Source organism: Rattus norvegicus, chromosome 5 (genome assembly GCF_021556685.1).
Source record: "Rattus norvegicus strain SHRSP/BbbUtx chromosome 5, alternate assembly SHRSP_T2T, whole genome shotgun sequence".
In the NCBI taxonomy this organism is placed as follows: Eukaryota; Metazoa; Chordata; class Mammalia; order Rodentia; family Muridae; genus Rattus; species Rattus norvegicus.
The window spans coordinates 115,499,565-115,525,000 of NC_141538.1; the positions used below are offsets into that span (position 1 = coordinate 115,499,565).

Below are 25,436 nucleotides of genomic sequence, written 5' to 3' on the forward strand. Positions count from 1 at the left end.
TTATGTATATATGAAGCTCGATTCCAGGAGCATGCTGATTTATTTATATAACACTTGTATAAAGTAACTTAATTCAACGCAAGCTGCTTATAAACAGTAGAAATGGGATTTCATGATCCCCAGTTCAGAAACTGTGGTCATGGCCTTTGCATAGGCCTTTGTACAGCAGTCTCAGTGCTAACAGCTCTCTCTTCAGTTCTGAGCACTGGCTGTAAAAGTACGAGGTTTCTACAGAAAGCCCTAACAGGAACCAGAGCAGAAGAGTGGAGAGGTGAGAGTGGAAGACAGCCGCCTGGTCTAAGGCTAGATTCTTCAACTGAAACCATCGGTGTTCTTTACTTGAACATCAAGGAGGTTAGAGATGGTTTCCAGGTGCTTCTGAGAATCAAATAAGGTGCTTCGAAGTGACTAGCACGGTCTGGTTCACAGTCACGTTTCAACTGCTATTACAGCACATGAGAGAGAAGTAATTCAGTGGGGTTGTTGTTGTTGGTTGGTTATTTTGGTGTTTCATTTGTTATAAAAGTAGTTTTAATTTGCCTGGGTGATTGTCATCTCCGAGGCTTACTCCCTCCATCTGTTAACTGAGGTTTAGAAACTTCTGTCTGCCATACACTCTAATCTTGGCCTAGAATGCTTTCAGCCTCTGAGACTTACTGCTGAACAAGCTCACCGTTTCTAGTTCTTTCTGAGCTTTTGCTGGCTGGTTCAACTCAGCTATTCTGACTCAAACGCCTCCCCAGGCTGACTGATTCAATCTGGCTTCTTTCCCTGAACCACTCCTGAATTGCTCTAGTTGGCCTCAAACTAACTCTAGCAGTCTGTTCTGATTTTCTGGCCCCATCTCGTTCTTTGGCTTCTCCTGTCTTCACCAGTGTCTAGCTTGTTCTCTCTATTCAACCTGTCTCTGAACAATGGTCCCCGTAAAACTGCCTCTTCCCTCCTCTCCCAGCTCTTTGCATTGCTCCCTCCAATAGCTTCCCTGTCTTCTCTTCTCAAGAGAGTTGGGCATATCCTATTCTGTCAAATCTTTCTCTGATTTGTCACTTAGTCTGTCACTCAACTAGACATCTTTCAAATCTGGGTGCTTCTTTCTACAAACTAACTTTACCTCCATTGTTTCAGATTAAAAGTATGCACTAAGGGCGTGCCTGTATTCAGGCCAGAGGGATTAAAGGTGTGTGCCAAGGCTGAGACGCATCACAACTAAAAACAGCTTTCTCTAGTAAAAAACACAATCTTGGAGTTCACATTGTGGCTAAATATTCTGCAACAGTTTGTTTTGAGACAATATCTATGTAGTCCTGGCTGGCTACAAATTCTTGGCAATCTTCCTTCTTCACCCTCCCAAATACAAGAACCACCACACCCAGGAATTAGTTTTCCTACTCAGGATTTTGGCGTGTGTCCTAATTGTGGAGGCACATACAAAATAGACGAAGAGGTGACACATTTCCCCCTACATTTGGACAGTAAGAACATCCTAGACTGGTGACTGCTCTGCCTTTCCTAAGTGGGGGAAAATGTGTCATAGAGAAAGGAACATGGATTATGGTATCAGGAAGACGTTCTAAGCTTGGATTGTGGTATCAGGAAGACGTTCTAAGCTATCTCTTTATGCTCCTACCACTATGTTCCACAGTAAAATATCTGGGGAGGGCTAAGATGATGGCTCAACCATCAACGTACTTGCCTGTGATGGCAAGGACTTGAGTTTGATCCTAGAATTCTTGTAAAAAAAAAGTCATGCTTGCAATCTCAAAGCTGGAGGTGGGGTGGGTGTAAAAACTTGAGGAAAGCTGACTAGTCAGCCTAGGCTAATGCTCAAGTTCTAGGTGAACGAGATCCCCTATCTCAACGAAAAAAAGTCAGTCAGCTCTCTTCTGAACAGGAAGAGTTCCAGTAGTTGTCTTCTGGCCTTCACACGAGCCCATACATGTGAGTGCATACGAGAACACACATCTACACATACGTGCACACCTACATAGGAACTCACATGCCAGTCCAGGAACACGGAATGATAGGGATATATTCATTCCGCCTAGCTGCTGACTCACATAACTGGGGAGGGAGTGGAAAATCCATTTGACATGTGCCAAACACCGCTTCCATTTACTCACACACCCCAACAATCCAAATGGTCTTGTTTGTTTGTGTTTTTTAATCGATGAAATCATCATTCAAAACAATCAACAACGGCACTTTGGGATCTCACTGAGATCAATAGAGATTTCATTTTTGGGTAGTGAGTTACAGATAAAATTTATAGCGGTTTTAGATCTAAAGATCTATTTCAGAATGAACCAGGAGGGGAAAGGGAAGTTTCTTTTCCTAGTTTCATTTTTGAGTACTGACTTTACTGGCCTCAAGGTTAGTATGTATCTAAGGATGACCTTTGAACTTCGACTCCACTTCCCACATATGGGAATTCTAAGAGTACAGTACCGTGTTTGTTTTATGCAGTGCCGGGGCCTGAACCCGGAGCTTTGTGAATGCTAGGGAAGCCCTCTACTGAGGAACCCCCAGCCTCAGCCCATATTCATGTTTTCCTATCATTATTTTGAATATGGCATCTATTGGAGATAGTTTCTAGAAAACATTTGTCTGGCAACTTTACTAATTTCTCATCTGGAGATTAGTCTTTTCCAAATGTTTATTGAGTGTTACTAAGACCAACCCTCCTCCCCCTGCCTAGTGACATACTTTCTCCAAAAAGGCCACACATTCTAATAATTCTACTCCCTGTAGGTCAAGCATTCAAACACATGAGTCTATGTGAGGCCTTCAAACCACCACAGCTCCCTCATTAAAGCAAGCAAGCAAACAAACAAGCAAAACAAAACCAGAGGGGGGAAAACTGGCTTTCCTGGAATTGCTGTGCGACCATGAGCCAGGTTACTTAAACTCTCTGAACGTCAGTCTCATTTGTGAAATGGGGATAATGGCAGTGCTTATGTCACAGGGATAGTATGAAAAGCAAATTCTTATGATGTGTTTAGATCAGTGTTTGGCCCACGGCACTGTTAAATGGTGCTTGTTCTTGGGATCCGGGCAGGTCATATGGTTTTGATAAACGCACACTGAATATATGACAAGCTTCCATACCGTAGGAAGCACGACGCTTAGCACACAATTTGACTCCTTTGCTGGTACTTGGCAAAGAACCATCGGCTTGCAGACATTCACTGTGAAGGTGTCCCTAAGAAAACAGGGAGCTAAGAGACCAAGTCTGAAATAATAAAGAGCCACAGAGTGGTGGGGAAAAAGCTACATTGGAATTGAGCCTACGAGGATTCTGAGTTCCTTTCTGAATACAATGCTTAGTGAGAAGTCCCACGCTCAACCAAACAATCTCCACACAAAGGGAGAGAAAACATAAACAAACTGCAGAGAAAATCACAAAGATGAAATGATCAGAAATGTTCTCACAGGAGTCTCTCAGAGTCAGGAAGAACTTGGTGCGTTGGGGTGGCCAAATGGTCGAGATAAGAAGGAATGCTCTAAAGCTATACCTAAGTCCCCTGTCCCTGCTCTCCTTCTCTGCATGGTGGTCCATTTTAGCTCCTGCCACTCATACCTACATTGTAGACTCATCATCCCGGTGATGTCATTTATTGATATTTGGCAAGGATATCATGAGCGCCTTGAGGCTTAGCTTCTACGGTTTCACATTCATAACCGTCTTCATGGTGGATTTCATTTCCAAATTATAGATGAGAAAGCTGGAATTTGTAGAGAAATTTGGTGTCAGAGGATGGATTCATGCCCAAGGCTATGTGTTTCCAGTGTTCTATTCCTTGCCTTGTACTTTGCTCCCTCCATGTTTGCCCTGGGCATCAAATGCATCAAGGACATCCCCTTTCCTGGCCATACAGGGGAGACCTATTAGGGAACTTTTCTTCAGTTAGCAACCACAGCACATAGACCCCCAAAAGCACTACCAAAGCCTTCTCAGTGTGGTTTAGAGGCACTCCCTGCTTTCACAAGTATTTCAGTTAGGGTTTTACTGGTGTGAACAGATACCATTTATACAGACAACAATTTAATTGGGGCTGGCTTACAGGTTCAGAGGTTCAGTCCATTGTTATCAAGATGGGAACAGGCAGGCATGATTCAGGAGGAGCTGAGAGTTCTACATCTTCATCAGATGGGAGACTGGCTCCCATGTGGTTAGGAGAAGGGTGTCATCGCCCACACCCACGGTGTCACACCTCCTCCAACAAGGCCTCACCTTCTAATAGTGCCACTCCCTGGGCCAAGCATATTCAAACCACCATAACAAGGTAGTTGTCTCAGTTAGAAAGATACACAAAGCATTTGACAGAGTCTTAAAAGCTGGTCCCCATCAACGACAGGTCCTTAGGGGAGCTTCTCTGATTTCATTGAGGACTTGGTTGTGGACCAAAACTCTACAGGGATTTTGCTATTTTGCCATTAAGTGCAAGCTAGAATGCCATTGGTTTCTGATTTAGGTGCTTTCTTTTTTTTTTTATTATTAACTTGAGTATTTCTTATATACATTTCGAGTGTTATTCCCTTTCCCGGTTTCCGGGCAAACATCCCCCTCCCCCCTCCCCTTCCTTATGGGTGTTCCCCTCCCAACCCTCCCCCCATTGCCGCCCTCCTCCCAACAGTCTAGTTCACTGGGGGTTCAGTCTTAGCAGGACCCAGGGCTTCCCCTTCCACTGGTGCTCTTACTAGGATATTCATTGCTACCTGTGAGGTCAGAGTCCAGGGTCAGTCCATGTATAGTCTTTAGGTAGTGGCTTAGTCCCTGGAAGCTCTGGTTTCTTGACATTGTTGTACATATGGGGTCTCGAGCCCCTTCAAGCTCTTCCAGTTCTTTCTCTGATTACTTCAAAGGGGTCCAATTCTCAGTTCAGTGGTTTGCTGCTGGCATTCGCCTCTGTATTTGCTGTATTCTGGCTGTGTCTCTCAGGAGCGATCTACATCCGGCTCCTGTCGGTCTGCACTTCTTTGCTTCATCCATCTTGTCTAATTGGGTGGCTGTATATGTATGGGCCACATGTGGGGCAGGCTCTGAATGGGTGTTCCTTCAGTCTCTGTTTTAATCTTTGCCTCTCTCTTCCCTGCCAAGGGTATTCTTGTTCCCCTTTTAAAGAAGGAGTGAAGCATTCACATTTTGATCATCCGTCTTGAGTTTCATTTGTTCCAGGCATCTAGGGTAATTCAAGCATTTGGGCTAATAGCCACTTATCAATGAGTGCATACCATGTATGTCTTTCTGTGATTGGGTTAGCTCACTCAGGATGATATTTTCCAGTTCCAACCATTTGCCCACGAATTTTATAAAGTCATTGTTTTTGATAGCTGAGTAATATTCCATTGTGTAGATGTACCACATTTTCTGTATCCATTCCTCTGTTGAAGGGCATCTGGGTTCTTTCGAGCTTCTGGCTATTATAAATAAGGCTGTGATGAACATAGTGGAGCACGTGTCTTTTTTATATGTTGGGGCATCTTTTGGGTATATGCCCAAGAGAGGTATAGCTGGATCCTCAGGCAGTTCAATGTTTTAGGTGCTTTCTTATGAGAGTCTCTTACTTATGCAGTTATATATATGTATATACACATACATACATACATACATATATATATATATGCTCCTTCCATATCTTTTTACATGTATATGATGTACATGTATATGGTATATCTTCTGTTATTTTATTCATATTCTTTGTGCCATGATTTTCTTCTCATCTGTTCTCCTTTTTACTCTTCTGCTGATATCCATCATCTCTTGTCCTCTAGGAAGGTCATATGCATTGCTTATCTCCTTGGGGCATTAAGCTGTCCACCTTTAACATTGATTTAATACTACGTAAAGATAATCTCCCACCTTATTCCTTGGATATCATTCTCTGCAGGTTATGGAGTACATTAAAGGAATTCAGACACTTGGTTCTAGAAGAATCTTAGATGCTTTCATTCACACATCTTCTCTAGTAAACCTAAGCGATGAGGCAATGTTGTGTTTGTTCCAAGCTTGACACAGAGGCAGAGTTTGTAGTCATGGGTGGCATAAGCCAAATACAGAATCCGTTCTGTTTCTCCCTCAGTACTGGCCTGTTCTACAATTGAATCAGCTCATACGTGTTAATTAAAGGGTAGAGGCAAAAGCATTAGCATCTATCCTTTTCAATAGTTTAATCTTCGTAGCAGGAACAAGTGCAGCATGATATTCATTCCTCCTTGTTTGGAGTGCTCTAATGCAGTTACCCTTTTTTAAAAGCAACAATCACCACGACACAAAAAGACCAAAAGACAAGTGAGTAGGCAAATGTACTGTCTCGTCTACATTGAGGACTCATAGTCCATTAGAATCCTTTTGCATTTTGAGTAAACAGTAGGAGTTGGGGTAGGGTAGCAGATTCATAGTTAATATGGTTTACCATTAATATCAGGATATAATGTAATAGCAGATACCAATCATCATAATGTCTCCACTTCCCAAGTCATTTATAGGATGGAACTATTATAATTATCACATATAGTATATATATGTATATATATATATTTGTATTTTATAAAGGAAATGACCATTCCTTTTATTAGATTCTTTAAAAGGCTCATAGAGTCTATTATGCACTATTCATATCAGAAAAGTCAGACGATGCTTGGTGTGCTGGGTCTCATCTGCTGGAATTTTAGTGTTTATTAGAGGAAAATGTTTGAATTTCTATTTATTTATTTATTTATTTATTTATTTAACTATCATTTTTCTCTTTTAAAAGCTTCCTTTCTACCTGCTACTCTAACTATGACCGTGGACAGGGGAGATAATGTGAACATATCCTTCAAAAAGGTGTTAATTAAAGAAGAAGATGCAGTGATTTACAAAAATGGTGAGTCTCTTTCATTGCCTTCTGTTACTTCCATCCATGAGCTACTGGATGATGATTAATATATTAGATATTATTATATCACAATTGCAAGGGTAGTTGCCTAAGAAACTGCTGTGACACAAGCCTGTTAAAGTCTGTGTCTAACAGAAGACCTCGCAGACAAGGTGCTTGGTTAGTTAATCATGCAAAGTGAGGTAGGGATTTAAAAAAAAAGAATGCATGTACATGCACACACATGTAAAGTGTAGGTGCATTCAATAAAGGTTGATTGTGACATATAAGTAGAGTCTCAAACCTAACCAGGTAAGATCAACATGGTCTGACTTCGAGGTTGCTTGGTTATAAGATAAACAAATAGGTGTGTTTGGGCACAAACTTTTTTCCTCCACTTTTTTCCCTCACCAGGTTCCTTCATTCATTCAGTGCCCCGGCATGAAGTTCCTGATATTTTAGAAGTGCATCTGCCTCACGCTCAGCCCCAGGATGCTGGTGTGTACTCGGCCAGGTACATAGGAGGAAACCTGTTCACCTCGGCCTTCACCAGGCTGATTGTCCGGAGTAAGTGATGGAGAGGCTACTGTTCTATACTGATGTGGTTGTTAGGATTTGTAGTTTCAAGTTATGGCAACCTGCAATGCTACCTAAGTAAGATGGAGGGATAGCAGACAGGATACCAAGCACTCTTGAGAATTTTAGAGGTGGCTCCGTGGTTAAGAGCACTTCCAGAGGTCCTGAGTTCAATTCCCAGCACCCACATGGTGATTCACAATCATCTGTAACAGGGTCCCATGCCCTCTTCTGGTGTGCCTGAAGAGAGCAACGGTGGAGTCACATATATAAAGTAAATAAATCTTAAAAAATAAAAAGGAAAGAGAGGTCAACAAGCAAATTGCTGACAAGATATGTTCTAGTGAAGGTGTGGGGTTCAGAAGTGGGGTTGGACTAAATGGTCTATGCTTTTCATGTAGGAGGTTGTTATCACAGATAAGAGCCACAATGCTTTACCTCCGTGTTTTATATTCCCAGTAGAAAGAATTAGCTTGGTCTACCGTGCATAGATGTTAACCAGCCTAAAGCAGGAAGCCACAGGCAAGAGTAGAGCCATAAAACAGAAGCCAGAGTTGCACTGCAGGACCATCTCCATTAGAAAGTAGAACTGAACTGAGGAGGATGGTCTCTCTGGATACTGGGATGTGACTATTACAGGAGAATAAGTTGGGTCATCTGGGCTCCTAGGTAAACATCATTTCCTTCAAGTCTCATGCGCTCTAGAGCATTTAACTCTCTAGTGTAAAACCATAAGAGCTAGAACTAGGGAAAACATCCATGTCCACTATAGGATAATCAAGGTGGAAGGAGCCAGCATCAGTAATTCTTATGGAACAATTGACTTACAGAAAGCAGGAGACTTGCTTCAAATTCCCCTCAGCCACGTTCAATTTGTGGTATTAACACTCAGGCCTTCAGGCCTAAATCTCTGTAATTCAGTGTTTTGAAAAGCATTAACTGTATTGAAGTGTTGGTGTTAAAGACAAACTATAATCCAATAAACCCATCTCTCGTGGGTAATTCCCAGTAAGAGCTGGTATGTATATAATTAGATAACTCAACATGACAGTATAGTGGTAGAAGTATGACAAATGTGGTTAACTTAGTTTGTTCCCCGTGCCAAGACAAAAGATATAAAATAAGGTGTGATATAGACAGGATTATTTGAACTTGAATCAAGGGAAATCTGCCCCTATCCCCAAAACTGGCTTTCTTTGCAGTGCTGAGTTAAAACCCATCTTTAAAGGAAGTTTGTAAATCTGTAGTATTCAGCTTTCGATGTCTAGCTCTTCAATTATTTCTCAAATTCTCCTCCAATTTCCCCTTTACTCCACTACACAGGAGAGGCCAGATGGTAAAAGAGCAGTCTGACTCATTTCTTAAGATAGCTCTTGTCGGATATAATGCTGTATACTCAAGGACTCCGGCATAAATAGGGTATGCTGTCTTGGAGCAGAACCACTAGACTAACACATGTTCGTTTGAGACTGGGAAAACCAGAAGGGTTTTCCTGCTCTTAACGCTCACTTGAGCACATAATTGCTGACGTGAGTGTGTAGGCTCCACTAACACCGGCAAGTCTCCAGAAGATATCTCCTGGATATCTTATTAATTATTAATTAATTGATACTAATTAATCTTGCAGTTTAACCCTGTTTTGCCTCCACCTGGAGACTGTCAGATCCCACAGGTAAGGGCTTGGTTACATATAATTGTCCTTATTTTGCTGCAAGTTGAGAACTGCCGGTCATATTCTATGCTCCTGACTGAATAGCTATAAATCAAGGTTTCTCGAGCTTCCATTCTTTGCTGTGATGAATCACTAGGTCATTTCCCAGAACTCAGAGAAATAATTTAGGTTTATTATAGAGAATACTAAAGAGGATCCAGAATAACAGCCACAGGGCAGAGGTACACAGGGCAGGGTGCAGGGATGGGGGAGGTAGTACTTCCAGGCACTTTCCAGGAGCCTTCTAATCCAGAAGTCCCCTCAGCGTTATTCAATCATTATCCAGCCTTTCAGCCCTTAGCCCTCCCTAGAGATTAGTCTCCAAGTCGTCTTTCCTGTTTCTGGTGATCCTTATCATAAAGTTACTAATCATAAAGTTACCACTATAATTAGCATTCAAAAGTATTCTCATTAGCGTACGAAAGGTGTTTATTACTTTGAGGGTTTTAGGAACAGTGTGCCAGGAAACAAGTGTAGGAACCAGACATTTATTTATTAATATATCATATTGTCATCTGGAAAATGTTTCAAATCTTTAAACATTTAAACTAGCACATCACGAAAGTCTCCTAACTTGGATTTCCAAGCGCTAGGTTTCCAGAATGGAGCCACTACCACATCAAGTTTACAGCTTTGTGTATATGTCAAACATGAGTACGGATTAGAGTTTGGAGCTCACTGGGCCTCTGTATAGTTTTCTGGTTGGAGTATATGATGTTGCCTGTGTTAGCATATTTAACAAAGCTATTTGAGAAGCTCAATGGTATCTAAAGTCATTCAAAGGGCGTTTGAGTGGGGCTATGCTTACCCTATCTAACAGCAGCTCCCCAGTATGACTTACTACCTCTTTCTGTATGAACTAAAGCATAGAAACAGATGGTGCTTTAGCATTTTGTCTTAGAAACCCCACTGGTACGTTTATTGATTGCTTTTTAGCACACATTTTTTTCATGACAAAAGATTTCTTACAGCATAGGTCTTATTTTCCTTTGCACGCCGTGAATATATGACTTTTCAAAATATAGCATCGCAAAGCTTAAAAACTAAGTCACATAAATGAATATTATTTGATTATCAACAAACTCTAGCTTCTCCATCCTAAGAGATCACCCCTGCTATCCTCTGGAGTCTTATTCTTCTTAGGATTGGAGATGAGGCTGAGCTATCTCTACAGGCAGACACTAGGCTGGAGAACAGTTTCGCGTACGAAGAGCCCGCTTCACTTAAATGATCTGACTTTATGTTTATTGTGTGTAAGTGCCCCGTAGCCTGGCTCACATCAATTATGTGGTCTTTCTTCTATTATATGCTAAGGAACACAACTATTAGCTTTCAGACATCTTGCAACTTTATCTAGGAAGTGAGGTTGGTATGTGTTGATAGTTTTCAAGATTATTTTGGAGAAAATACTGATAGCCAGGAGTTCTTGCCAAAGAGAGTCTGAGGTTACATCAGCTGCAGGCATGTATCCAAGCACTATGAGACCAGTGCCTGGGGACAATGATACTGGCTCCCTACAGATGAAAACTGAAGCCAAAATTTCAGCCACAAAGAGCCATACCAGAACTCCTGAGTTTTCCGTACATTTGAAGTTATCGTTGGGTCTATTTAACGATCTGAAACCACCCATGTTGGAAGCAACTCAGAAAGATGAATCTAGGAAACATTTTATTGCCTTGAGCTGAGTTGTGCACATCTTGGTATTTTGCTTCACTTGTTTCTTATACACTTTCCAGCGGAAATAGTACATCCAATTGGCTATCCCTCTCTTTAGCCTAAGCCCTCCTCCACCTACTCCAGGCTGAGTCTATTATGGGCTTGTTGGCTGTGGGTCTGAGGTTTGTACTTCTGTTAGGTGCCTTGGTGATGGAGACACCATTGATCAGGGCATGCGTTTTAAAAATGCTTCAGTCCTGGACCATACCATGAGCATGCCTAAGTCTCTTCCTAACTAGTGCCTCAGCCTGGAACACATTCTCTAGCCTCGTCTTGCTGCTTCTGTGGTCCTGTACTCCCAGCTTGAGCCCTGCCCTCATGAAAAGCCTTCCTTTGTGTACTTTTCTATTGGCAAGGCAGGGTTTGGTATTCCTTGCCTCTGTTTCCATCATTTTTACTGTTTAACAATCTCATTCCATAGTTCACTGTTCACTTTTAGGGTGACAGACCTATATTTTGTCTTCATTCTCACTGCTCGCTAAAATGGCTGTCACGTGTTAGTTGCTCGATAACAACAGTTCATTTAGTGAATATGCTTTCCACCTCCATGTCTCCTTGTTTTGTTTTGTTTTTAACAATAGGATGTGAAGCTCAGAAGTGGGGACCCGACTGTAACCGTCCTTGTACTACTTGCAAGAACAATGGTGTCTGCCATGAAGATACTGGGGAGTGCATTTGCCCTCCTGGGTTTATGGGGAGGACATGTGAAAAGGGTAAGTGACTAATCAGCTTGAGCCCCGCCTTTCAAGGGCTTACGATTTGATTCTGAATCAGCCTTTGTATCTTTTCCTCCCACAGCTTGTGAGCCACACACATTTGGCAGGACCTGTAAGGAACGGTGTAGTGGATCAGAGGGATGCAAGTCATATGTGTTCTGTCTGCCAGACCCCTATGGGTGTTCCTGTGCCACAGGCTGGAGGGGGCTGCAGTGCAATGAAGGTAGGCAGCACTTACATGGACAACAGGGGAAACTGCAGCTGGAATCCCGAGGCCAAGTTAGCTGACAGCAGCAGCAGCATGCATTGGATTGCTTGTTAGATGCAGGGATTTAAGTCACAGATATTTTTTTAAATGAAAAGACAGTGTATTTGACAGTGAGATTGGATCTGGAGTAGATGTTTCTCCTACATGTCACCTAAGGATCTTGTTAAAACACGGATTCTAACTTGCATGGTTCTGGAACTGGAGCCTGAGGTTCTGCATTTATATGGAGTCTTTAGGCAATTATGCTGCTGCTGACTTTTAGCTAATGCTTTGAATACAAAAATTAAGACAGATTTTATTCATTTATTTATTTATTTTTTGCCCTATGCCATAAAAATCAGGCTTTAGGACAGATCCAGATAGGATTTAAGGTTAAAGAGTAAAGTTAACTCCTGTTACTCAAAGACCTTACTCAAGAACTAACAATTGTTACTGCCAAATTCATTAACAAATCCTTTATCTTAGACTTTATTTTTGTGCTTATGGTGAGGACACTTCAGATCTACACCCACCAATTTCGAAGTACATGATATTGTGTACCTGCCTGCACTTGACACAATATATTTCTAAGAAGGTCCTTAAACAGCACAACTGAAACTTTGTAACACATCCACACTTGCCCCACCAGTCCTTGGAAACCACTGTCCATACTGTTCCCTAAATTCCATCTACGGGAGAGAGCAAAAAATACCTGCCCTTCTCTGTCTGATTTATTCAACTTAGATAATTCAACTTAGACTCATACATGTTGTCAAAAACAATCACAGAATTTCCTTTCTTAATGAGTCTCTCTCTCTCTCTCTCTCTCTCTCTCTCTCTCTCTCTCTCTCTCTCTCTCTCTCTCTCTCTCTCTCCCTCCCCTCCCCTCCCCTCCCCTCCCCGTCTTTTCTTTCTCTCCCCCACCTCCCCACACAGAAAAGTTTTTTTATTTCCAGGTGTAGAGTTTTTGAATCCCGTGGTAATTATGTGATTGCTTTCTTGTGTTTTTAGGAATCTTCACAGTGTTTTGGTAGTTACATGTCTGTAGACAGTGTGTGGGTATTCTTTTCCTTATGCTCACTCATTTTTGCTATCTTTTGACGTATTGGTCCTAGCCATTTTAACAGATGCAAGGTGATGTCTCTTTAGGTTTTTAATTTGTGTTCCCTTGGATTTGTCTGACTGTGGGCTGCCAGTGGTCACACCCAGGGCCATGTGCATGTTGTGCCACATCTGTGGTCCTTCCCTGAAGCCCAGTGTTATGAAATATGTTTCCATGTTCATATTGACCATCTATATATCCTCTAAGAGATGTCAACCTAGGTTCTTTAACCAATTTTTAAACAATTATTTATTTATTTATTTATTTATTTATTTATTTATTTACATCCCAAATGTTGCCTCTCTCCTGGTCCCCTCTTGTAGAGTTCTTTCCCCTATCCCCCTTCCCTTCAGCTCATGGGAAGGCAGCCCCACAGTATTCCCTCCCCCAGCCCCCCAGTATATCAAGTGTTTTAGGATTAGATGCTTCCTCTCCCACTGAGGCCAGATGTGGAAGTCCTCTGCTACATATGTGTCAGGGACCTTGGACCGGCCCATGTATGTTCTTTGGTCTGTGGCTCAGTCTTTTGGAGCTCCTAGGGGTCCATATTAGTTGACACTATTGGTCTTCCTGTGGGGTTGCCATTTCCTTGAGGGCCTTCAATCCTTCCCCTAATTCTCTCAAAGGGGTCCCTGACCTCTCTCCAATGTTTGTCTATGGGCATCTGCATCTGTTTCAGTCAGCTTCTGGATAGAGTTTCTCAGAGGGCTCCTATCTGCAAGCACAGCATAGCATCATTGATAGTCTAAGAGATTGGTGCTTGCCCATGGGATGGGTGTCAAGTTGGGCCAGTCACTGGATGGCTTTTCCTTTGGTCTCTGCCCCATCTTTGCCTATTCTTAAAAGACATGTTTTCTTGCTCTTCCATTACTTGAGCTTCTCCGATGTACTAGACAGAAACTCTTATAGTATGTGTGGCCTCTTTCCTCCAGCCCACTGATGGTTCCCCACTCTGTTGACTGCCAGCAGCCTTTTAATTTAATGCAAATCTTATTGTCTCATTGGCTTTTGTTCCCTGATCTTTCCTCAAATTGATTAAAAAAAAGATTTTCATGTTTTCTTCTAATAGGTTTTACAATTCGAGAAGTTGGATTCAAGTCATTAATTTATTTTCAGTTGATTTTTGTAGGGGGGTGGGATGACAAATACATTTTATTCTTCTACTTGTGGTTGCCTATGTTTCTTCCACATTATTTATTGACATGACTATCTTTTTCCCATTGTGTAATTTTGTTCCTTTACTGAACTAATTGAATATATATATATATGTGTGTGTGTGTGTGTGTGTGTGTGTGTGTGTGTGTGTGTGTTTCTGGGTTTTCTGTACATTGGTCTATGTGACTGTTTTTGATGCTAAAATGTGATTTTTGAGTACTATAGCTTTAATTTGAAGTGCTATAGTATAATTTGAAGTTGTATGATGCCTACAGTATTGTTATTTCTTGCTCAGTGTCTTTGGTTATTCGGATTTTTTTATATGAAAGTAACATTTATTTGCTTTTTTTTTTTTTGCTCCAATGAAAACTGAAAAATGAGAAGCACACCATTCCTCTCTTCCAAATGTCACTTCCCCTTTAAAACCTCCCTGGCTTCCTCTGCCCACATACATTCCACCCTGATTACAAGTAGTCTTTTTCAGAATACTGTACTGTGTTGTATGTTCTAGTAGAAAGTTACTTAACTATCTGGAAAGAAAATTGACTAAACTTTGAGTTTCAGTAAGTCTCACAAATGGCACACTACCGTGTACAATTCAGCAAAGTTGATGGATCATATGGAAGGAAACTAAAATTCGCCGTCGAGAGCCTCAGTTTTCCCTCTTCCTCTACACTAACATTAGTTTATGACACTTTTGCTTGCAGCATGTCCATACGGTCACTATGGGCCAGACTGTAAGCTCAGGTGCCACTGTACCAATGAAGAGATGTGTGACCGCTTCCAAGGATGCCTCTGCTCTCAAGGATGGCAAGGGCTGCAGTGTGAGAAAGAAGGTAAAGCAAGGTAACATGTGGTCAGGGTCATGTTCACCATGTCTGAGGAAAGCCCTACTGGTGTAATTCTTACCCTGGCATCGCCAAAATAAAACAACAAATACACGTTCTATGTCTTCCAACGGATCTGTAGTAGTTTCTTTGCTATTGCTGCGATAAGACATCATGACCAAGATACCTATAACAAGTTTAATTTAGCTTATGGTTCCAGAGGGTTAGAGTCTCTGATGGCAGAAGAAAGGCTTGACTATAGATACTTGGAGTAGCAGTTGAGAGCTATTGTCCTGATCCATGAGCAGGAGGCAGAGATAGCAGGGTGGGGTGAACAGAAAGAGGAGAATACACTGGTGATGTCCCAGAGGCTTTTAAAACCTCAAAGCCATTACCAGTGACACGTTTCCTCTGACATCTCCTAGCCACCCACACCAAACTGGACAGTCCTCTCCGAGAGCCTAACCTCTAATATAACTCTGATGCACAGCCCTCTTCCGTTTTGAATTGTTCTTCTCTTTTTAACTGAAAACGTTTAAGAGACACTCTAGGAAATGAGGGCTAGAACACTAACTTCTAACCCTGACATTCCTAATCCTTCTCAAATAGTTCCGCTACTCGGGACTAAAAAGTCAAAACCACCTGAGCCTATGGGGCTCACTCTCCTCCACACCAGCACAGGCGCCTCATAGTACCCTCGTTTCTGAGCAAACCAAATGCTTGCTGAGATCTTCATAGACACTTTTGCTGGCAAAACACCCATGTACATAAAAGTAGTAGAAAAGGAGCATGTAATACATTCTACAAGGGTAAATGTGATTTAGAAAGAAATACATTTCTGGTTCAGTCTTTGCTCAGAGCAAGGCAGCTGCCTTGGCTTTTTGTCCCTCTGATGAAATGGCAAGAAAGTCCGCAAGATGGCCTACAGGAGAGATCATACAATGTGACAAGACACCAGAGGGACTGAAGCACAAGAGTTACTCCTTTTGTGCTAATCTACTTGTGAGTAAACTAACTGTGTTCCTGTAAGGACTACATCAATTTTTTTCTGAGAGCATGACCCAGTGACTTGACTGTCTTGCATAGCTGGCGCATCTATGAAAGCCTCTGCGCTTCAAAACACTGCCATATTAAAGGTCAAGTTGCCAGGACAGACATCTTTGGGAATACACTTAAACCAAAATCCAATGGTGCTAACATCTCTCTATTTAATTAAGATAATCAGAATTTTCTTTTTTGGTAGAAGACTTTGTACTTTAATTAAAAGTCAATTAATTCTCAATGGTTCAGGTACTAGGCACATGGGTTCCTGACACCATCCATTGCTTTTGTTAATACTGGAAATTTTTTTTTCTTCGTTCAGTATGGCAGCACCATTTTTGGTTTCACTGTTGGCTAGAGATTGCTTTGGGAGCATTTATCTCATGTCTGTGACATAATTGTATATAATTTAAATCACTCCATTCTTATTATTTACACATCACTTACAGATTTCTAACTAGTGAAAGACCTCATAAACTTCCATACTGAGGATCATTTCGTTGATGAGAAACACTATGTGGCTGTTTCCTGAATTGAGGAAATTGATTATTGATTGATTGATTGATTTTATAAATCATTTTAAAAAACCAAGATTGGGACTAAAAACTAGGATTGGGGTAGTGTGTGGCTATGATGATTATTTTATATTGAGCACAGCACCACGGCAGAAGACCATGCACTTTGAATTCAGGAAGACCAGAGCATGAGTCTGGGTTTTGAGGTTCAGTCTCTTCTGTAAAGTAGAGATATTAATAGAATCCTCAAACTTATTAAGCAATGATAAGTTAAAATAGTTATAAAGCTCTCAGATAGTGTGGGTTTTAGTCTCTTTTTCTGTTGCTGTAACAAGATATTCTGACAAAGGCAACTTAAGAGAGAAAGGTTAGTTTTGGCTCAAAGTTCAAGGTACTCCTCCATCATGGTGGGGAAGCCAAGGCATCAGGAGCTGAAGAAGATGGTCACATTGCAACCAGAGTCAAGACCCAGAGAGCAAAGAGTGATGGCGCTCAGCTTGTTTCCCCTAAAAGGGAATGTCCCAAGTATGTCTTCTCACATCAAATAACCTAATCAAGAAAATCTCTTGCAGACATGCTCATAGAGCCATCTTCCAGGTGATTGTAAATTTTGTTCAGTTAATGTAACCACAGAGAGTGATCACCAGACTAGCTATGGCTGTTATGTGAAGATTAGACTGCATTGTTTTAAATTTTTTTTTAAATCTAGGCAGGCCAAGGATGACTCCACAGATAGAGGATTTGCCAGATCACATAGAAGTAAACAGTGGGAAATTTAACCCGATCTGCAAGGCCTCTGGCTGGCCACTACCTACTAGTGAAGAAATGACCCTGGTGAAGCCGGATGGGACAGTGCTCCAAGTAAGAACCATTCTTCACTATGTCTGCTTAGCACCATAAGATGGTTTCACTGCAGCAGTCTGTCTCCGAAAGCTGGATTTTACTCCAGGGCCTAACCCCTTCCTGGGTGGTGTGTTGTCATCTTAGATAAGTGCCATGTTGCATATATTAAATGCAGATACTGACTCACTGCAGTCTCACTTACTTCCTCTGTATGGACAGTGCTACAATGCCGGGTTGGGAATTTGTCATCACAATGGGGTCGTCAGATCTGAGTGTCAAGGATAGCCCCTATCCTACAAAACTGTCCAACTGTGTGTGCTGAACTATGTACAGGTCAGATGATGTAAGACCCCTACATTGTCTCCTCTAAATCCTATATTAAGAAGAGCAAGGAGGTCTGGGGGTCACACAGGGATCTTGAAGCCCGTGAATAAGTAACATACTGTGCTGTCATGACAAAGATTTTGTAATATATTGAGAACTATGTGTTTATTCCAATCATTAGGTTTTTTTAATTGAAAATAATTTTTTTCACACAGTATATTCTGATCATGGTTTTTCCTTTCTTGCCTCATCACAGATCTTCTCTACTTCCCCACCTATCTATCTAACTCCATGCCTTCTTTCTCTCTCTCTTTAGAAAAAAAAAGGTCAAAACAAACAAACCAGAATAAAACAAAGCAAACACAAGAAAAGAAAACAAAGACATGAAAAACACATACCCACTCAGAGATACACATATCCACAAACCCCATAAAAATGCAAAATCAGAAATCATAATAGAGAAGCAAAAGACAACAAATATAAACAACAGTCCCCCCAAACTAACAAAAAATCCAAACAAAGTATTATGAGCAAAATGTTTAAAAAAATCAGAAGTTTTACTCATAATGCTTAGTTTAGGTAATTTTTGTCTTGGCCCTTGTCTTAGTTAAGGTTTTATTGTTGTGAAGAGACAACCAAGACCAAGGCAACTCTTATAAAAGCAAATGTTTAATAAAAGCAAATGTTAAGTGGAGTTGGCTTACAGTTTGAGAAGTTCAGTCCATTATCATCGTGGTGAAGTATGACAGCCATAGTGCTGGAGGATCCAAGAGTTCTACATCTTGATCTTCAGGCAGCAGAAGGGGACTGTTCTCTTCAGGGAGACAGGAAGAGACTCTGGATCACATTGGCCAGACATGAGCATACATATGAGACCTCAAGACCCTGCCTTGACATACTTGACAGTCACATACTTCCTTTAACAAGGCTACACCTCTTCCAATAAAGCCATAGCTGCTAATAGTGCCACTTTCCATGGGTCAGGCATATTTAAACTACCACAGCCATCTTCTAGACACGGGGCTTCTCTTAAGTGGGGCTCCATTAGAGAAAACTAATTTTTCCTTTGAAAGTGGTTGTCAATAGGAGATAGCTAGGTTTATGGATGGGAGATTGTGTCTACTTCCTCTCTCAGCACAGGGATTCAGAACACCATCTGAATGTTCCAAGGTGTCTCACTCTCTATCCTGTTGAGGGTCTCCATATTTGTTCCCATCTGCTGTAGGAGGACTTGATAATGGCTGATCAAGACGCTGATTTATATGCATAGCAGAATGTTGTTAGGAGTCATCTTATTATTATGTTTCTTTGGCAGAACAGTGGTGTTTGTTTTCCCCTTGATCCCAATGAGCAGTGTTAGGCATGGATTCCATCTCATAGAGTGGACCTTAATCTAACCAGAGAGTGATTCATTACTCTACTGACTTTTGTGCCACCATTGTACCAGTATATTATACAGAAAGGTCACTATTGTAGGTGGAAGGGTTTGTAGCTTGGTTGGTGTTACCTTTCTCCTCTGATAGTATACAGAGTATCTTTCCATACCAGGGACACTAGTCATTAGGGGTGGAGGCTCTAGGTAGACACCAGCTTGACTTTTCAGTGCTCAGTGAGTAATGTAGGAGTTGTCTTCAGCAACAGGGCCTTACCATCAGTTGTGGAGACCAACAAATAGTCATGGCAACAGTCTGGGTTGTTTGAAGGTTTCCATGAGACCCCTTTGGCCAACAACTTGATTAGATATACCTTAATCCTGACTCTGGATATTTTACTTGGTAGCAAGAGAGATCTTGCTGAACCTTTGTCTCCCCATTGAAATATTCCATTCAAATATTTTTCATGTATTTCATGTAAAATTTTCATAGTGCTATATGAGTTTGCACTCCCAACCAGCAATGGACGAATCTTTCCCTTACTCCATACTTACACCATCATAAGCTGTCATTTGTTTGATGTGAGAAGAGACACATTAACTGTGGATGGTCCTTATCTAAGATTCCTTTTCCACACCCATGTGGTGAGTGTTTCTCCATAGTTCCCATTTGGGGTGTGATGAGATTAAGGTCCAGTCCTAGACTGTGAACACAGTTTCCGTAGTGTCACTTACTGAAAAAAAAAAAAACTGTCCTTGTCCCATTGCATATTCTTAGCACTTCATTGCAGATAAGCTTAATGTAGACGTGGGGTCTACTTCTCAGCTCTCTATTTCTCCATTGGTCTGTGCTTCTTATCTCATGTCAAGGCCATGCTGTTTAAATCACTAGAGTTTTGCGGTATAGATGGAAATCATAAGGACCCTTGCATTTTGTTTTTGTTCAGTTTTTCTTTGCTGTCAATTCATTAATATATGTGTGAGCCTGTGTGTGTATATAGGTATATGTGCACTGTATAGGTCCAGGAGCCCACAGAAGCCAAAAGAGAGTATCAGATCAGGGACTAGAGTGACAAGTGGTTGTGAGCTGTGATGTGAGTGCTAGGCATGGAACCCACATTGTTTGAAGGAGCAATAAATGCTTTAACCTCTGAGCCATCGCTCCAGCTTCTTTGTGGTCTTGTTATTATGTGGGTTTTTCAAATATAAAGAGTTTCAAAGATTAGGAGTTTCACTGGTGTTTTTTTACAGAGAGTGCATTGTTTGCTTCATGTATTATGAACCATTTTAACAGTATTTATCCTATTTAATCAAAAAGACACGATATCTTTTCACATCTTTTAGCAATATTTTATACTGTTTTTATTATAACAAATTTTTACCCCTGACTAAGATTTCTAGTTCCTTATTGAATAAGAATGGTAATAATGGAATACCCTTCTCTTGTTCCTAATCCTAACAGAAATAATTTGTGCTTTTCCACATTTAATATAATACCAACTATAGACTTTTTTATGTATAAATCTTATTTTTTTATATAGGGTTTCTTATATTCTGAATGAAGAGATGTTGGATTTTTGTCAAAGGCCTTTTCTATATCTAGAGAAATAACTATATAATTACTCTCCTCTAGTGCTTATAATCTATAATTTTCTTATTTTGTTGTATCTTTACATGGTTTAGGTATCAGAGTAATTCTAGCTTTGTAAACAGAGTCTGGTAATGGTCCTCCTTTTTCTATTATGGAACTCTTTGAAAATCTTCAGTCTTAGTTATTCTTTGAAGGTTTGGCAAAATTCACCAGTGAATCCATCTGGGCCTGGTCTTTTTTAGATGGGAGACTTTTATTATTATTATTACTGCTATAGTAGACCTGCTTATTGTATATCTGTTTAAACTATCTCATCTTGGTTTAATTTTCATAGATTACATGCATCTAAATAGCGATCTATTTCTTTAGATATATTCTAAGTTAGTGAATGTCTTTATATTCTATTGCTGTGAAGAGACAACCTGATCACAGCAACTGTTATGAAGAAAGCATGTAAGTGCAGCTGGATTGCAGTTTTAGAAGTTTAGTCCATTCTCATTGTGGCCGGAAGCTTTGTGGCATGCAGGGGACACGGTGCTGAGTTCTACCTTCCACTGAAGTCCACAGGCAGTAGGGATAGAGAGGCTTCGGTCTTGGCTTAGGCCTTGGAAAACTGCAAAGCCGACTTCCAATGATACACTTACTCTCACAAGACCACACATCTTAATTCCTCTCCAGTAGTACCACTCCCTGATTGCTAAGTGTTCAAACACATGAGCCTGTGGGGGCCATTATTAGTCAAGCCCACAGTGGAATATCTGCTTTAAAGTAAGGCCTGAAGATTTTCTTCATGCCTTTTGGTATCTTTTGTAATAGTTTCTTTTTCATCTCTAATTTCATTTACTTGGCTTCTCCCTTTTGGTTAATTTGATGCTCCATTTTGCTTATATTTTAAGAGCCAATTCTTTTTTTTTTCTTTTATTAACTTGAGTATTTCTTATATACATTTCGAGTGTTATTCCCTTTCCCAGTTTCCGGGCAAACATCCCCCTCCCCTTTCTTATCGGTGTTCCCCTCCCCACCATCCCCCCATTGTCCCCCTCCCCCCAACAGTCTAGTTCACTGGGGGTTCAGTCTTAGCAGGACCCAGGGCTTCCCCTTCCACTGGTGCTCTTACTAGGATATTCATTGCTACCTATGAGGTCAGAGTCCAGGGTCAGTCCATGTATAGTCTTTAGGTAGTGGCTTAGTCCCTGGAAGCTCTGGTTGCTTGGCATTGTTGTACATATGGGGTCTCGAGCCCCTTCAAGCTCTTCCAGTTCTTTCTCTGATTCCTTCAACGGGGGTCCTATTCTCAGTTCAGTGGTTTGCTGCTGGTATTCGCCTCTGTATTTGCTGTATTCTGGCTGTGTCTCTCAGGAGCGATCTACATCCGGCTCCTGTCGGTCTGCACTTCTTTGCTTCATCCATCTTGTCTAATTGGATGGCTGTATATGTATGGGCCACATGTGGGGCAGGCTCTGAATGGGTGTTCCTTCAGTCTCTGTTTTAATCTTTGCCTCTCTTAAGAGCCAATTCTTGTGTTTTTCATTCTCTGTATTTTGTTGTTCTTTGTTTCTATTCATGGATTTCTCCTCTGATTTTAATGATTTCTTAGCATCTACTGACTTAGGGTCTGGCTTCGTTTTCTAGAACTTTAAGGTGTATCATTAAGGTAGTATCTTGTCTTTTGTGGATTTCTTGTAGGCAAGAAAGAAATGGTTCTTACTTTTTTTTTAAAAAAATAGTATTTACTAAAAAAAGGACTATGCCTTTTGAACAAGAAATTGAGATCATTAATATTCGAGTTAATATTGAAAGGTGTGTATTGATTCATGCCATTTCATTGAATTTGTAATGTTTGGTAATTTTCCTCTCTTGGTTGACTATTATTTTAGTGTGGATTAAAGTCTTCTCTGAAGCGGTAAATATTAAAAAAAGAATCTCTACCATCCTGCACTAATGCTGTCTTCCGTGGGCCATATGACATCTGTGGGGTGTTTTTCATCTCAGTCAACAAAGCGTCTCACCTGCTAAGCTCCCAGTCTCCATCCCACACTGCTGACGGCTAGCTACTCTCTGACCTCCACGGCAGCCGCCCTCTTAAAACTCTATCATCTAGTTCCCAAGGCAGATCGCCGCCATGCCACTTTCATAAAGAGACTGTCTATCTCATGGCTCTCTTACTTTGGACTCTGCTCATATTCCCAGCATCTGCCCCCTGTGGTTATGGTCATAACTCCCAGTTACCCGTTGAAATCAAAACTCAATAAGCTTGTAATTTAGCACTCAGATTTAGATCTTAAATTCTCAATACACAAAACGTCCACACAAAAAACTCACAACCAATTGATAATGATATAAACTGCCTACCTAGATAAGACAAATTCCTATAAAAATCCATCCCTTAAGAAATAAATATTCATAACTACCCGTGGCCATTTAAGGTCCTTCTTCTCTGCCTCCACATTTGTTCTTCCTTTCTTTTCCTCTCTCCCACCTTACAAAAAACTCTGTCCCGCCTTCCTTTCTCACTGCCCAATCACAGGCCCTGCCTTGTCTTGTGCCAGCCCTCACTTGCATGTGGACATGGACTACACTTGCCCATGGGTATATGTGCAGCTTTGTTTCCTCTGCAGGATTCCTTGGGTATTCAGGACTCATTCAAGTATTTTCTATAAACCTGGCTTAGTGGTTATAAATTCCGTTAGTCTATTTCTCATTGTCAGATGCTTTGGATTTTCTTTGAGGACAGATAGGTTTGTTCAGTGTAGTTTTCTGGGTTGGTAGTTGTTGTCTTTTGGGACCTGAAATACTTCAAGTCCTCTGTACTTTTAAAGTTTCAGTTGAATATCCGCTGTTATCCCAATAGGCCTGTTTTTATATGGGACATGTTTCTCTTTTGCTTTCAACACACTTTGTCCCGTGTATTTAGTGTTCCTAAGTCTAACTAGACAATGAGGATTTTTATGGTCGGTCTTTGTGGTACCTAAATGACTCCTGTATCTGGATTGGCATGTCTTTTTCTAGCTCTGGGAATTTTTCTTTTATAATGTTTTATATATGTGCATATATATGTTTTATATGCTCTATGCCTTTAGACAGAAATTCTTGTTCTATGCCTATAACCTATAGGTTTGGCCTTTTCAGAGTGTTTCATGTATTGAAACTCCCAGTTTAGCTCCTTACTAATTTAGTGTTGTCCTAGTTTGGTTATTCCAGTTCCTCCTCCTTGTATTCAGTTTTAGATATTCTGTTCCTGGAGGCTCTTTTCTTGAGCACTGGTCTCAGGATATAGGTGTTTGGAGTCGATCTTATGCTTAGACTCACTGTTTGGCACTGAACTCCAGGTAAGGTCCCATGTTCAGCTTCCTTCTCTGCTCCTTGGTTGATGGAATCTTGCTCCTTGCTATGGCCCAAAGGTCTCGGTGATGGAGGCACTTCCTAGCCAATAAAGATCCAACAGTTTAGCTTACAGAGTACAAACATGTGTAGTGGGGCAAGGCTATGAGGCTCTGCCTGACACTGGGCTTCACTGCGACCTGCCCGATACTAGATAAGGTCTAAGAATAGGAGGTCATCTCCCCTCAGCGGAAGGGTAGCATCTCTTTCCACACTATGTCGCTTGGAGATGGGGGAACTCCAAGTAAGTTTACTTTCTTCCTTCTACAGTATACCTTTTCTTATTTCCATGCTAAAAGTCAACATTTTCAGGTTCCTTTTACTTGATTCCCTCAGCTCTCTGAAGGCATTTTGGCGAGTGAATAGCTCTTTGGCTTTATTTTTTTGGTTCTTTTTTTTTTTTTTTCAGAGCTGGGGACCGAACCCAGGGCCTTGCGCTTCCTAGGCAAGCGCTCTACCACTGAGCTAAATCCCCAACCCCCCTCTTTGGCTTTATTGTTCTGTGAAGAGACCATTGCTGGAACTTCTAATTCAGCTGTCCTCTTAGTCTTCTACCCATAACTTTTTTGCATTGCCTGCCTCATATTTGCACAAAAGGGAACTGGACGTGTGATGTTAAGTATCTGAGGACGTGGACAAAAGGAATAGAGACATATGTGTCTTTAGATCCACGTATCTTTTCCCTTTGCACCATTCCTAACAGCCCCTCAAATAGGCAGGAAGCTACTTTGTCCTTCTAACCTACCACATTAAAAAAGGAAAAAAAATGCTACCCAGGGCAGTTTTAAAAGAACTAAACTCCTTGCTGGTAAGTGTTTATTCAACACTTTCAAACACAAATACAACAGCAGGATCTCGGAGGGCACCAGTCCAATACAAACTTTCAGGGCTGCTACAATAGCTTTGGAAATAAGCCAGTGATTATATTAGCATTGTGCTCAGCTCCTCAGTCTCTCGTAGAAAACTTCCTACTAAACAATGAGCTGGAGTATGTGTCGTGAGCCTTTGTGTGTAAGTACCCCAAGAAATTCTAACTTTGTGTGTGTGTGTTTGACTGACTCTTCTAGCCAAATGACTTCAACCATACAGATCATTTCTCAGTGGCCATATTCACTGTCAACCGGATCTTACCTCCTGACTCAGGAGTTTGGGTCTGCAGTGTGAACACAGTGGCTGGGATGGTGGAAAAGCCTTTCAACATTTCTGTCAAAGGTATGTTTCTTGCACTAGGGCAAGGGCATTTTCTTGAAGCAGTGATGGAGCCTGCTGAGTCATGGCCCCATTTTAAGCCTTCATGTAATTAGAACCCACTGAAGGATTGTGGAAGAGGGCTCTTTTAAGGAATCGTTCCAAAGCAGGGATAGTGGTGGGGAGACAGGATTGAATCGGAACTCTTGAAGAGTTAGCTATGAGATTAAGCAATAGCGCACCCCTAACCCTTAAGAATGATGCTGACTGCTAA

At 41.1% G+C, this 25,436-nt stretch overlaps 1 protein-coding gene across 1 annotated transcript in view; it reads left to right on the forward strand.

Annotated features, from left to right (window-relative positions):
• Positions 1–25,436, forward strand: part of Tek (TEK receptor tyrosine kinase) — a 120,450-nt gene that overhangs the window by 44,387 nt on the left and 50,627 nt on the right. Inside the window, 7 exon segments of the mRNA NM_001105737.1 lie at positions 6,756–6,866; positions 7,272–7,424; positions 11,442–11,573; positions 11,659–11,799; positions 14,788–14,916; positions 17,173–17,324; positions 25,042–25,186. Of these exon segments, the coding sequence (NP_001099207.1) occupies positions 6,756–6,866; positions 7,272–7,424; positions 11,442–11,573; positions 11,659–11,799; positions 14,788–14,916; positions 17,173–17,324; positions 25,042–25,186 (963 nt within the window).